This window comes from Ruditapes philippinarum, unplaced genomic scaffold, assembly GCF_026571515.1.
Source record: "Ruditapes philippinarum isolate M1 unplaced genomic scaffold, ASM2657151v2 ctg7432_1_1_1_1, whole genome shotgun sequence".
In the NCBI taxonomy this organism is placed as follows: Eukaryota; Metazoa; Mollusca; class Bivalvia; order Venerida; family Veneridae; genus Ruditapes; species Ruditapes philippinarum.
Window position 1 is genome coordinate 996 of NW_026853191.1, and position 12,262 is coordinate 13,257.

The window sequence follows — 12,262 nt, forward strand, 5'->3', positions numbered from 1 at the left end:
GCCAAATGCCAAAATCTACAATAATATAAGTTTTTAAAAAAAATATCATTTTTTAGACTTTTTATAGTTCCTGTGACCTATTTATGCATTAGACATGAAATATTTATAAAATTTTGTAGATGGCCACCTAAGGATCATTCAGGCAAAGATTGGTAAAAATCTATCAAGCCATTTAGGAGGTTAAGGAGATGTTAAGAAATTGTGGACAACGACAAACAATTGCTGGACATACTGTCATGGCAAAAGCTAACCTCTGATCACTTTGCGCTCAGGTTATGTAAATAGTACTAAACATATTAAACTTTATTGTTTATTTTAAGGTCCTTTTAAGGATAATTAATAAATCCACTTTATTTCAACTAATTTCAGCAAAAAAAAGTTCACTACTTTCACTTGAGATTCAATAACATGATGCCAGTTTTTACATTATGGAATGTTGTAGTTTTGTTTACATCACTTAATCCATTATGGTCAGAAGATCTCCCTCAAAGAGAGCTATAGTCAGCATAATCCCTGCTCCAGTACACATGCCTACGCCCTGTAGAAGAAGATGACATAATGGATGCTCTCCCTTCTTTGTGTCCACTGACGACAACTCTGGTAACTATAGAAATAAAGGATATTATTAAACCTTTGTGACTTCCTTCAAAGAAACAAAAGGGCCACAATGGCCCTGAAATCGCTCACCTGAATAGAGAAATCTCCATGATAAAGAACAAGCAATATTGTAAACTATAAACAGAAGCAGTTATAAAATCTAAATCTTAAACTGATGTCACAAAGTTCATATTTGTATCTGGAATAGTGCATGTGTAAAAACAATACTGGTTGCCAATTTAGACCCCAGGGGTTTGATTTGAAGAAACTTGGTAGACACTCACTATGTTTCATGCTAAATATCTAACCTCTAGCTATTTCGGTTTTCTAAAACAAGATTGTTTTTGTTTTTTATTATATATATAAATAAGGAAAATCAATGATCCCCCAGGGCTGGGCCAATTTTGACCCTAAGGCTTTTATTTGAACAAACTTTGTAGACACTCACTGGCAGATGTTTCATGCTTAATATCTAAGTTCTAGCTATTTATGTTTTTTAAAAGAATATTTTTTCAGTTTTTATTATATACATATAAGGAAAACCAATGGCCCCCGGGGGTGGGGCCAATTTTGACCCTAAGGCTTTTATTTGAACAAACTTGGTAGACACTCGCTAGAAGATGTTTCATGCTTAATATCTAAGTTCTAGCTATTTGTGTTTTTAAAAAGAATATCTTTTCAGCTTTTATTATATACATATAAGGAAAACCAATGGCCCCCAGGGGAGGGGCCAATTTTGACCCCAAGGCTTTTATTTGAACAAACTTGGTAGACACTTGCTAGAAGATGTTCCATGCCAAATATCTAGTTCAGTTCTTTGGGCGTTTTTTTTTAATTAAGTTTTTTCTTTCGGTTGCCATGGCAACCAGTGTTCTGCATGGAATTCAATTCTTTGAACAATGTTTAAAGGTGACCACCAAAGGAACATTCCTGTGAAGTTTGGATGAAATTGGCTTAGGGGTTTATGAGGAGATGTCTTTTTAAGTAAAAGTTTACAGACTGACGAATTGTGACCACAAAAGCTCACCATGTCACTTTGTGACAGGTGAGCTAAAAATTATAGGAAAATATCTAAATAGCCGTCTTTTCATATATAGCATACTTTTAACACAATAAAACAAGTTCTCCTACATCAAATAACTTTGCAATGACAAGACATATCAATAAAGATGATGGATGCCATGCCTATTCTAAATCTCATCCCAGGTCACATTACCTGGGGCAGACACATTCCCAATGGCAAATATGCTAATTTTTCCCAATTTAAACAAGAGGGCCATGATGGCCCTGAGGTCGCTCACCTGTATATAGCCCCCCCCCCCCCCGGCCCAATTTTTACCCAAGGGCTTTTATTTGTTTATTTGAACAGACTTGGTAGACACCCATAAGAAGATGTTTCATGCAAAACATCTAAGTTCTAGCTCATTGGGTTTTTTAAAAGAAGATTTTTTAAGTTTTTACTATACACATAGAGTAAAAAACAATGACACCCCTCGGGCAGGGCCAGTTTTGACCCCTGGGCTTTTATTTGAACAAACTTTGTAGATATTTACTTAAAGATGTTTCATGCTTAATATCTAAACTCTAGTTATTTGGGTTTTTTCAAAGAAGATTTTTAAGTTTTTGCTATGTATATAAGGAAAATCAATGACCCCCGGGCGGGGCCAGTTTTGACCCCAGGGCTTTTATTTGAACATACTTGGTAGACACCCATTAGAACATGTCTCATGCCTAAATATCTTTAGCTCTAGCTCTTTGGGTTCTTTAAAAGAAGATTTTATAAGTTTTTACTATATGCATATAAGGAAAATCAATGACCCTGGGGAGGGGCCAATTTGGACCCCAGGGGTTTTATTTGAACAAACTTGGTAGACATTCACTAGAAGATGTTTCATGCCAAATATATAAGCTTTAGCTCTTACAGTTCTTTAAAAGAAGATTTTTTAAGTTTTTACTATATGCATATAGGGAAAATCAATGACCCCCTGGGCGGGGCCAATTTTGACCCCAGGGCTTTTATTTGAACAAACTTGGTAGACATTTACTAGAAGATGTTTTATGCCAAATATCTAAGCTCTAGCTCTTACAGTTCTTTAAAAGAAGATTTTTAAGTTTAAACTATATGCATATAGGGGAAAATCAATTACCCCCCAGGGCGGGGCCAATTTTGACCCCAGGGCTTTTATTTGAACAAACTTGGTAGACATTCACTAGAAGATGTTTCATGCCAAATATCTAAGCTCTAGCTCTTTGGGTTCTTTAAAAGAAGATTTTTTAAGTTTTTACTTTATGCATATAGGGAAAATCAATGACCCCCTGGGGCGGGGCCAATTTTGACCCCAGGGCTTTTATTTGAACAAACTTGGTAGACATTCACTAGAAGATGTTTCATGCCAAATATCTAAGCTCTAGCTCTTACAGTTCTTTAAAGGAAGATTTTTTTAAGTGTTTACTATATGCATATAGGGGAAAATCAATGACCCCCCGGGGCGGGCCAATTTTGACCCCAGGGCTTTTATTTGAACAAACTTGGTAGACACTCACTAGAAGATGTTCCATGCCAAAAATCTTAGCTCTAGCTCTTACAGTTCTTTAAAAAGAAGATCTTTTAAGTTTTTACTATATGCATATAGGGAAAATCAATGACCCCGGGGGCGGGGCCAATTTTGACCCCAGGGCTTTTATTTGAACAAACTTGGTAGACACTCATTAGAAGATGTTTCATGCCAAATATCTAAGCTCTAGCTCTTAGGGTTGTTTAAAAGAAGATATTTAAAGATTTTTCTTTCGGTTGCCATGGCAACCAGAGTTCTGCATGGAATTAAATTCTTTGAACAATTTTTAAAGGTGACCACCAAAGGAACATTCCTGTGAAGTTTGGATGAAATTGGCTCAGTGGTTTATGAGGAGATGTCATTTAAAGCAAAAGTTTACGGACGGACGACGGACGGACGACGGACGGACGGACGCCGGACGAAAAGCGATCACAAAAGCTCACCCTGTCACTTTGTGACAGGTGAGCTAAAAAAATCACAAACTGAAATTCTCAATAGCAAAACTGACAAATTTGCTAAAGTTCATGCCAGTATAGTATCATCACACATATCATTGTCAAATTTTGATGTAATTTTTTATGCTTTGAATGATTGGTTGGAATAAACAATTTTGCACAATTCTAAATACAATGCCAAAAGAGCATAAAAGAGGTTTCAAAGGTACCAAATATTTTTCACAACTAAACAATTTTATGATACAAAATTTCCCAGACTAAGCTTAGAATGTCCAGGTTAAGGCTTTGATGCTCCCCAAAATTCCACTTATGTAACTAAATGCCCACATCTGATTTTGAGGTATGATCTTGAGCTTTGACCTAGTCAAACTGTTCTTGCATGGGACCATGCCATCTCATGATGTATTTGCATATGACCTTAAATTATGGCCTTACCTTTGCCCCAAACCCCCCTTCTCCCAACCATCTAATGATGGTCAACTTTTGTGCCAGGATTTGAATTCCCCTTTCTTTTCGGAAAGCTTTTTGAAACATTTTTTTTTGTTTGGCATTTGACCTTAAAGTAAGACCTTGACCTTTGACCTAGCCACATGGTTCTTGTCCAGGACATGCCGTGTTATTATTGTGAATATTTGTGTTAAATTAATTGAAATGCTGCCTACTAATTACAAAGTTACTACTCAGACAAGCATAATCTGGACACTAGTAAGACCCTCGGTTCTTGCTACATTACTGAAAACAATTGAGATAAGTCATTTGAAATATTGCCTACTAATGATAGAGTTACGACCCGGACAAGCATAATCCGGACGGACGCACGAACATACACTGGATCACCATTTCACAACTTGTTAAGCTCTCCGCAAGCAGGCTCGACAAAAATACGTCAATATCAAATATGTAAAATTTTTAGCAAGAGTCACTGCAAAGTAATTTTTAATATAGAGGACGAATATTGTAGTAAAAAATTATCCAAAGAAATATCACTTTCTTGTACAAGCTATAATTAAAAAGTTTTGACCTAGATAGCCACTCATTTACAGATCAAAATCATACTTCAACTAGACCTATCACTGAAGGTGATTAATACCCCCACCAGCAAACTTTACTTTTAAAAAAATAAGTGGTCTGAATAAAAATTTGAATTCAACCTATATTAAATCAAGTATCAACTGTGTACAAAGAATTATTTCAATTTATTGCAATCCCAACCAGGAAGCGATTTTTCTATTTTAGTAACGGTGACCTTTACATTGACCCAAGGGGGTCCAAATGCAATACCAACTGAGGTCTTCATATAAGCTTGCTATACACCACGTTTGATTACAATATCTCATTCCTAACGGGAAATCATTTTTCTCATTTTAGTAATGGTGACCTTAGCCTTAGCCTAGGGGGTCCAAATGCAATACCAACCGGGGTTTCCACACATAAGGTTGCTATATACAAAGTTTGATTACAATACCTCATTACAATTGTACTATTAAACCATGATTTGGACCGACATACAAGCTGACTCCTATATACCCCTTTAAACTTCGTTTTTGGAGGTATAATTATTCAACATGTCATAAGTGTTGCATTGTCCCAGTATGAACCAAATTTGTCTGAGAAATTAATAACATAGTTCAGGCACTGTAACTTAAGCAATCCATGATGGTCAAGGTAAGTTTGAGGTCAAAATCACACTTAAATGTCAGTTTTGCAAAAAAGTTTTATTCAAGTATGTAATTGTACAAATTTGATTAAAATATCATAATTAAGAATGACTCTAATATCATGTCAATATCAATGTCATATGTAGCATTTTAACCAACTTTAAGTATATAACAAACTAGAAATGTGTCATCACGCCACAGATGCCCCCGCATGCAGCCAAAACACTGTAACACTATATGCCCCAGCCATTTTATGGCGGGGGCATAAAAAGTAAATATACATGTACAAGCAAGAGGGCCATGGTGACCCTAATTATCGCTATTATCAAGGCTCTTAATATTGTTGGCAATGAATGAAAAGCAGATAAAATGTCATAACCTTAAACTGATATCATTAAATATTGCAAGCAATACAAAAGTCCCCTACTGGTCACAACCCCAGCAACATTCTGAAGGGCAATGGTCATTCAATTAAACCATTGTATAATCTTCTGAGTTCTTAGTTTATCTGTATCATAGTAGCATGTGAAGTTTCCATTATGTTTATACAACAGATAAACAAAAGATCTGATTTTCTCAGGATGAACTTTTTCTCTATTTTTATAAGTAAATTTGTTGGAAAAGTTTCAAGTTCTTTAAAAGTGATCTCAAGAAACAGTTTTTAGAGCTTGCCAGACAGACTGACAGAGGGCAAATCTTTGAACATCCCTGGTTGTAACCAGAATTTAACATTTTCAAAAGTCAAGTTCTTTAACTAATGAGGAGATAACTCTTGAAATAAAGATGCTTGACTTATGAAAATTGTCGTACTGATGTGAGTGGTGACAAAGAACAATTATCTTAGGTCTAAAGTACATAACATCAGAGAAGACAAGGTAGTCTGAAAGACAGCTAAATCCCCTTCCGCAGTGAACATGAATGTCTACTTCTTGACCTTTTACCAACCATGACCTTGATGTTGTGCCATACAGATCATAAGCACATAGTCTCAGGATGGTGATTATTTGTGCCAAATTATCTAAACTCTTCCATAAAGTCATAAGTCATAGAGAACATATAACCTTGACTTTGGGGGAAGCAACCTGGATGTTGTGATCTGCAGATTGTGTGAATGTGGGGATCATTTGTGCCAAGTAATTTTAAAACCTTTGAATTGTTAATAAGTTATAGAGCGGATATGAAAAATAGATGTTTTTATATTGGACTTTTGTGTGTGACCCTGACCTTGTGGGTTGTGACTTGATTATTGTGCTCTGCCAATGGTGTCATAATAGTGGTCATCTCTGCCAAGTTATCTTTAAAACATTGCAGCCGTTTAAATGTATGGAGTGAACACGAAATGTAGACTTCTCACATTTAACCTTTAAGTGTAACTTTGACCTTGGGGGTTAGCAATCTAATTATTGCACTCGATCTGCACATTGTCTCATTATGGTATTCACTTGTGCCAAGTCATTTCAAAAAAATTCAGTGGTTTAAAAGTTATGGAGTGGACAAGAAAGTGTTATGGATGGGTGGACAGAAGGAAGGGGATTATAGGAAGGCCTCTGTCAGTCTGTCCTTCCTTCTGTGCGTCTATCCAAATGTGAAAAAAATAACAATTTTCATATATGTACCATTTATAGGAAGAAGAAGAATATCTGAAATAAAGCATGTGTAAAAACATTCCTGGTTGCTAATGCTAAGGGAAACCAACAGTTCCAAAAGATGTGTACATATTAGGAAAATCAATGCCTCCGAGACCACCCCACCCATAACAAAAAATTATTTGAACAAATTTGGTAGACACTCACTAGAAGATGTTTCATGCTAAATATCTAAGCTCTAGCTCGTTGGATTTTTTAAATGAAGATCTTTTTTTTTTTACTTTTTACATATAAGTAAAATCAATGTAGGGCCAATTTTGACCCCAGGGCTTTTATTTGAATAAACTTGATTAACACCCATTAGAAAAATATCTAAGCTCTAGCTCTTTGGTTTTTCTTTAGTTACTGTGCAGGGATTGGTTTCAAAGGAGATGTGGTTTAAAGTAATTGTTGATGATGCACGCCGCACAACAACGGACAGGGGGGATCACAAGAGCGCAACATGAGCATGTTGTGCTCAGATAAGCTAAAGATATTGTGTCGCATTTTCGTATTATAAAGGAAAAGTAAAAATTCTGATACCATATCCACAAGAGCGATGTATAGGAACATTCCTCCAACCAAAGTGAATACCCATAGAGTGGCTCCTTCTTGGTTACCAACAGCCACACCAATCAACATACCAACAAAACACAAGATGGATGAGAGACAGTTGTAAATAATAGCTTGCTTTGGTGACATACCAGCTCTCAATAACATTGCAAAATCACCTGAAATAAAGACATTTCCTTAAAAGCTTGCACAAGACCATAATATATTTTCTTAAAGGGACTCCACTGAGGTTTAAAAGTCTTAAAAACATAACATTTGAATTTCTTACATAAATGGGCTGGGGCATTTTAAACAGAAATATATGCAAAGATAGTTAAGAAATATACTTTGAAATAAATTGAAAATCGTATTTTTATGCTTTTTTTATCCCGATGTGAGTGAAAAGTGTCTAAATGCTTTTCATTTTGGGTCACTTTTTACAATTTGAATAATTATTCTGGAAAAACGTATTGCGCGAATGATCTGAAATTTTGCACAAAGATAAGTGGTCAAATAATACATCAAATGGTACAATTATCTGGGAAAAATATTTTCAGTCCCATCATGTCAAAAAACCTTAGTGGAGTCCCTTTAATAATTGAAACTCATTAAAGACATAAGTGTAATAATCAAAGTTTGTTTATGTTGTTCTTACATTAATTTTGTATGTATTTTTTTGAAACATTATTAATTGCATATCAGTTCTCACACAAAGATCTTTTGTTGAGAAAACAAATTCACTTATAAGTTCAGTAAACTTCTATATTATACACTCTTTCCCACCTGCATAATCGATGGAAACAAGCACTTATCATAGTATTGCAAGCAATCCATAAGTCCCATACCAGTTAGAACCCCAGCAGCATTCTGAAGGGACATTGGTCATTGAATTATGTCATTGAATAATTGAAAGACATGAATAAACTTAAATCTTAAAGTTCTTAGTTTCTCTGTACCAAAGTAATGTGTTAAGTTTCCCTAATTATGTTTACAAAACAGATAATCAAAAGATCCAATTTTCTCAGGATGAATAATGTATAACTGATGTTTCAACTTTTCTCTATTTTAAGTAAATTTGTTGGAAAAAGGGCAATGTCTTTAAAAGTGATGTCAGGAAATAGTTTTTAGAAATGGACAGACAGACCAACATACAGAGACTTATATCTTTAAACATCCCTTGTGGTTAGCAGAATATAACATTTTTAAAAGTAAAATTCCTAAACTAAGAGGAGATAACTCTTGAAATAAAGATGCTAGACTTATGAACATTGTCATACATGATAAGAGTGTAACAAAGAACAATTATTATCTAAAGTTTAACCCTTTACCTCATATATACGCGAAAATATGCACTTTCGACCCCCCTCTCCAACTATAAAATAGTGAAAAAATGTCCCGTTTGGGTCCCAAACACATATTTTCATTTGAAAAATGTTGATAAAAAAGTGATCACTTTTTTTGGCATTGCTCCCTATCAATAACGTCATCAAGGGGTTGCCAGAAAGGGGAAGTGCCCCCTTCTGTTTCAGGGGTTCAAGGGGGCTGCAGCCCTCCTCATCGCCAAAAAAAATTTTTGGACATGTGACAGGCTAAAAATGGCCGTTTTCACTATCACAATGCACTGAGAAGTTGCATCACTTCGAAATCAGTTTAGATTAAAAAAAAAGAGCCGGTTGAACCGGGTGATGCTTCCTGAATAGGTTTTGGACACAGGAAGGTATACCTCTTGTAGTGTCAGAGTTATGTCACAGACAAAGTTCAAAGTGTAAAAACAACCCAAATATTGTGCATGACACATTGTCTCAATATGGTGATCATTTCTGTGAAATAGTTGTAAAATCTGACTTCAAATAACAAAGTAATGGGCCAGACATAATTTTGCTGCAAGGTCATGCTGTGAACTTGACCTTAAATTCAAGGTAGCGACCCTAATGTTGCACACGACACTTTGATTCAATATGGTGATTATCTCTATGAAATAGTTGTTAAATCCGACTTCAAGTAACGAAGTTATGGGCCCGACACGGTTCTGCTGCAAGGTCATGCTGTGACCTTGACCTTCAAGGTAGCGACCCAAATGCTGAGCGCGCCAAGTCATCTCAATATGGTAGTCATTTCTGTGAAATAGTTTTAAAATCCGACTTCAAATAATGAAGTTATGGACCGGACACTATTTTGCTTCAAGGTCATGCTGTGACCTTGACCTTCAAGGTAGCGACCTAAATGTTGTGACCGACACGTCGTCTAAATCTGGTGATCATTTCTGTGAAATAGTTTTAAAATCCGACTTCAAATAACAAAGTTATGGGTCGGACACAAATTTGGGACGTAGATACAGACGGACGTACCAACTTTTGATGTTTATGAGGCAAATCAGCTCATAAACACCACCTGGACCAACGTTTATAAGCAAAATTAGCTCATAAAAACAAAAATATAGCTCTTAATTTGAATTTTATGAGTTTTTGTCCTTTATATAACTACGGAATGAAGCTCATAAATATCAAATGTTTGCTCAGACTGACGGACGGAAGGACTGACAGACGTCCGGACAACCCTACGACTATATGCTCCAATGACCAATCACCATACCAAGTTTGAAGTTCCTAGGCCTAAGCGTTCTTTAGTTATTGATCGGAAACTGTTTTTACCTACAAGGTCAATGTGACCCTGACCTTTGACCCCAAAATCAATAGGGGTCATCTGCTGGTCATGACCAATCACAATACCAAGTTTGAAGTTCCTAGGCCTTAGTGTTCTTTAGTTATTGATCGGAAACCGAATTCGGGACGTACGGACGTCCGGCCGAAATTGAATAAAGGGCCATTTCTTTTGTTATTTTCTATTGTTTAATAGAGGGCCAATGGCCCCTTACTCTATTGTTACGGAATAAACTCTATTGTTCTCTTTTGTTCTGTTTACAGTTAGATGGCCCTCTATCCCTTTTCGGTAGTGCGGACATACTGACGGACGGACAACCCGACGACAATATTTTTTTTTCGGGTAGCATAAAAACTATCCAAAATAGTGATTTCTGGCAATTTTGAGATGTCCCCCTGTTGCCATGGTAACAGGAAATCTAAGAATGAGCATGCTGTTACAGTCTAAGGTTATGGTTCAGTCAACATTTGTGCCTTTGTCAAGTTTCATCAGTATAGAAGTTTTCATAGTTTTATAGCAGTTTGAACTTGTAACAGGAGACTTTTCAATGAAAACGGCCATTTTTCACAATATGCTCATGTGGTAAAGGTTGACCTTTTACAAATTGCATATTTGTAGTGGAGATAACAATTAGAAATTGTGAATTTTTAAATCTTTTCCAAGTTCAAGGGGGAAAACTGTCAAAAAACATCTGACCATGACCAAATAGAACTTGACTTGTATTTTCTGGTAAAATAACAGCTCATGCAAGGTGAGCCTCTAGCAAACACTCCTAGGCAAACTTTCTGGTTGAATACCTGCACATGTGATTTAAACTTTAAACATACATTTCAACAAAATTAAGAGTGTCTCAGGATCTGTATAGGACAGATAACTTTGTCTAAAATCATCGAACCATGGCCTGATTTGAACTTGACCTGCTTTGTCCTGTGATGTATCTATATGTCAAATTTGATATTTCCATATATGGACTGTCACCAAGTTTTTGAACTTAAATGACCTATATTCAAACTAAACTTGAAATCATCTAAACAACCATTGTGACCAATTTCCAGGATATTTGGACCAAAACAGTACCCTCTAAAGTGTTAAGGTTTTTCCAGTATTTTGACCCCATATGAGCCATACACAAACTTGACCAAGAAATCATTTAAACCACATTTCTGACAAATTTCTAGGATATTTGAATAGAAACAGTAGTCTTTAGAATGTTTTTATATATTGGACTATTCTAAAATATCTAGAAATTTCATGAAAAAAAAATCATTACTTCCCTAAAACAGGTTGGAAAGAGCAAAGATAAATGACCTAAATTTTGCATGTGACACTTTCCCTCACAAAAGTGAACATTTGTGACAAGTTATACTGAAATCCCTCTATGCATGTAGAAGTTTTGCTCCAAACAAGGGTTTTTCAATGACCACTGTGACCTTGATCTTTGACCTAGATACCTGCTTCATGCCCACAACACGGCCTCTCATAGTGGTGAACATTTGTATTAAGATTCAACATTTTGAGGCCAATTATTGCGCACATAATCCAGGTCCCTGCTACCAAATTCAAGGTCACATAGAGAGGTCAGAGTTAAGTCAAAACAGAACAGGGACCATTTAGTCATCATTTATTGATGGATTGTAACACAAATTATAACTATCATAACTGCAACTGTGACAAATATAATTTAAGTTAATATTTGCAAGGTCAAGGTCACTAGAGATGATAAAATATCCAGATATTGTCCAAAAATTGCCATAACATATCTCCTATATGCATATCTATAATTACCACATCTCTGTCATAGGGGCATCCGTGGCTGAGTGGTTAAGATAGTTGACTTCAAACAACTTGCCCCTCAACGCTGTGGGTTCGAATCCCTACAGGGACTTTGGATTCTTTCATGTGAGGTAGATATCCAGCTAGCTTACGCAATGTCGGTGGTACGTGCCTGAAATAATGCTCGGAAGGGCATCTGAGGTCTTCCTCCACCAGTAAAGCTGGAACGTGGCCAAATGACCTATACAGTGTCGGTATGACATAAAACCCAATCAAACAAACAAACATCTATGTCTAAAGTTTTTCTGACGGGCGTATTTTGAGACAATGTTGCTCTTTGTTATAATTTAAAAACAAACATTATTGTTGTTTTCAGTCAGTTGCAT

At 35.9% G+C, this 12,262-nt stretch overlaps 1 protein-coding gene across 1 annotated transcript in view; it reads right to left on the minus strand.

The window, feature by feature from the left end:
* Positions 1-296: 296 nt before the first annotated feature.
* LOC132736025 (zinc transporter ZIP6-like) overlaps positions 297-12,262 on the minus strand; it is a 28,287-nt gene continuing 16,321 nt past the window's right edge. The window contains exons 7-8 of the mRNA XM_060723068.1: positions 7,434-7,621; positions 297-604 (exon numbers count right to left, since the gene is read on the minus strand). Of these exons, the coding sequence (XP_060579051.1) occupies positions 458-604; positions 7,434-7,621 (335 nt within the window). The 3' untranslated portion in view covers positions 297-457. The remainder of the gene's footprint in view (positions 605-7,433; positions 7,622-12,262) is intronic.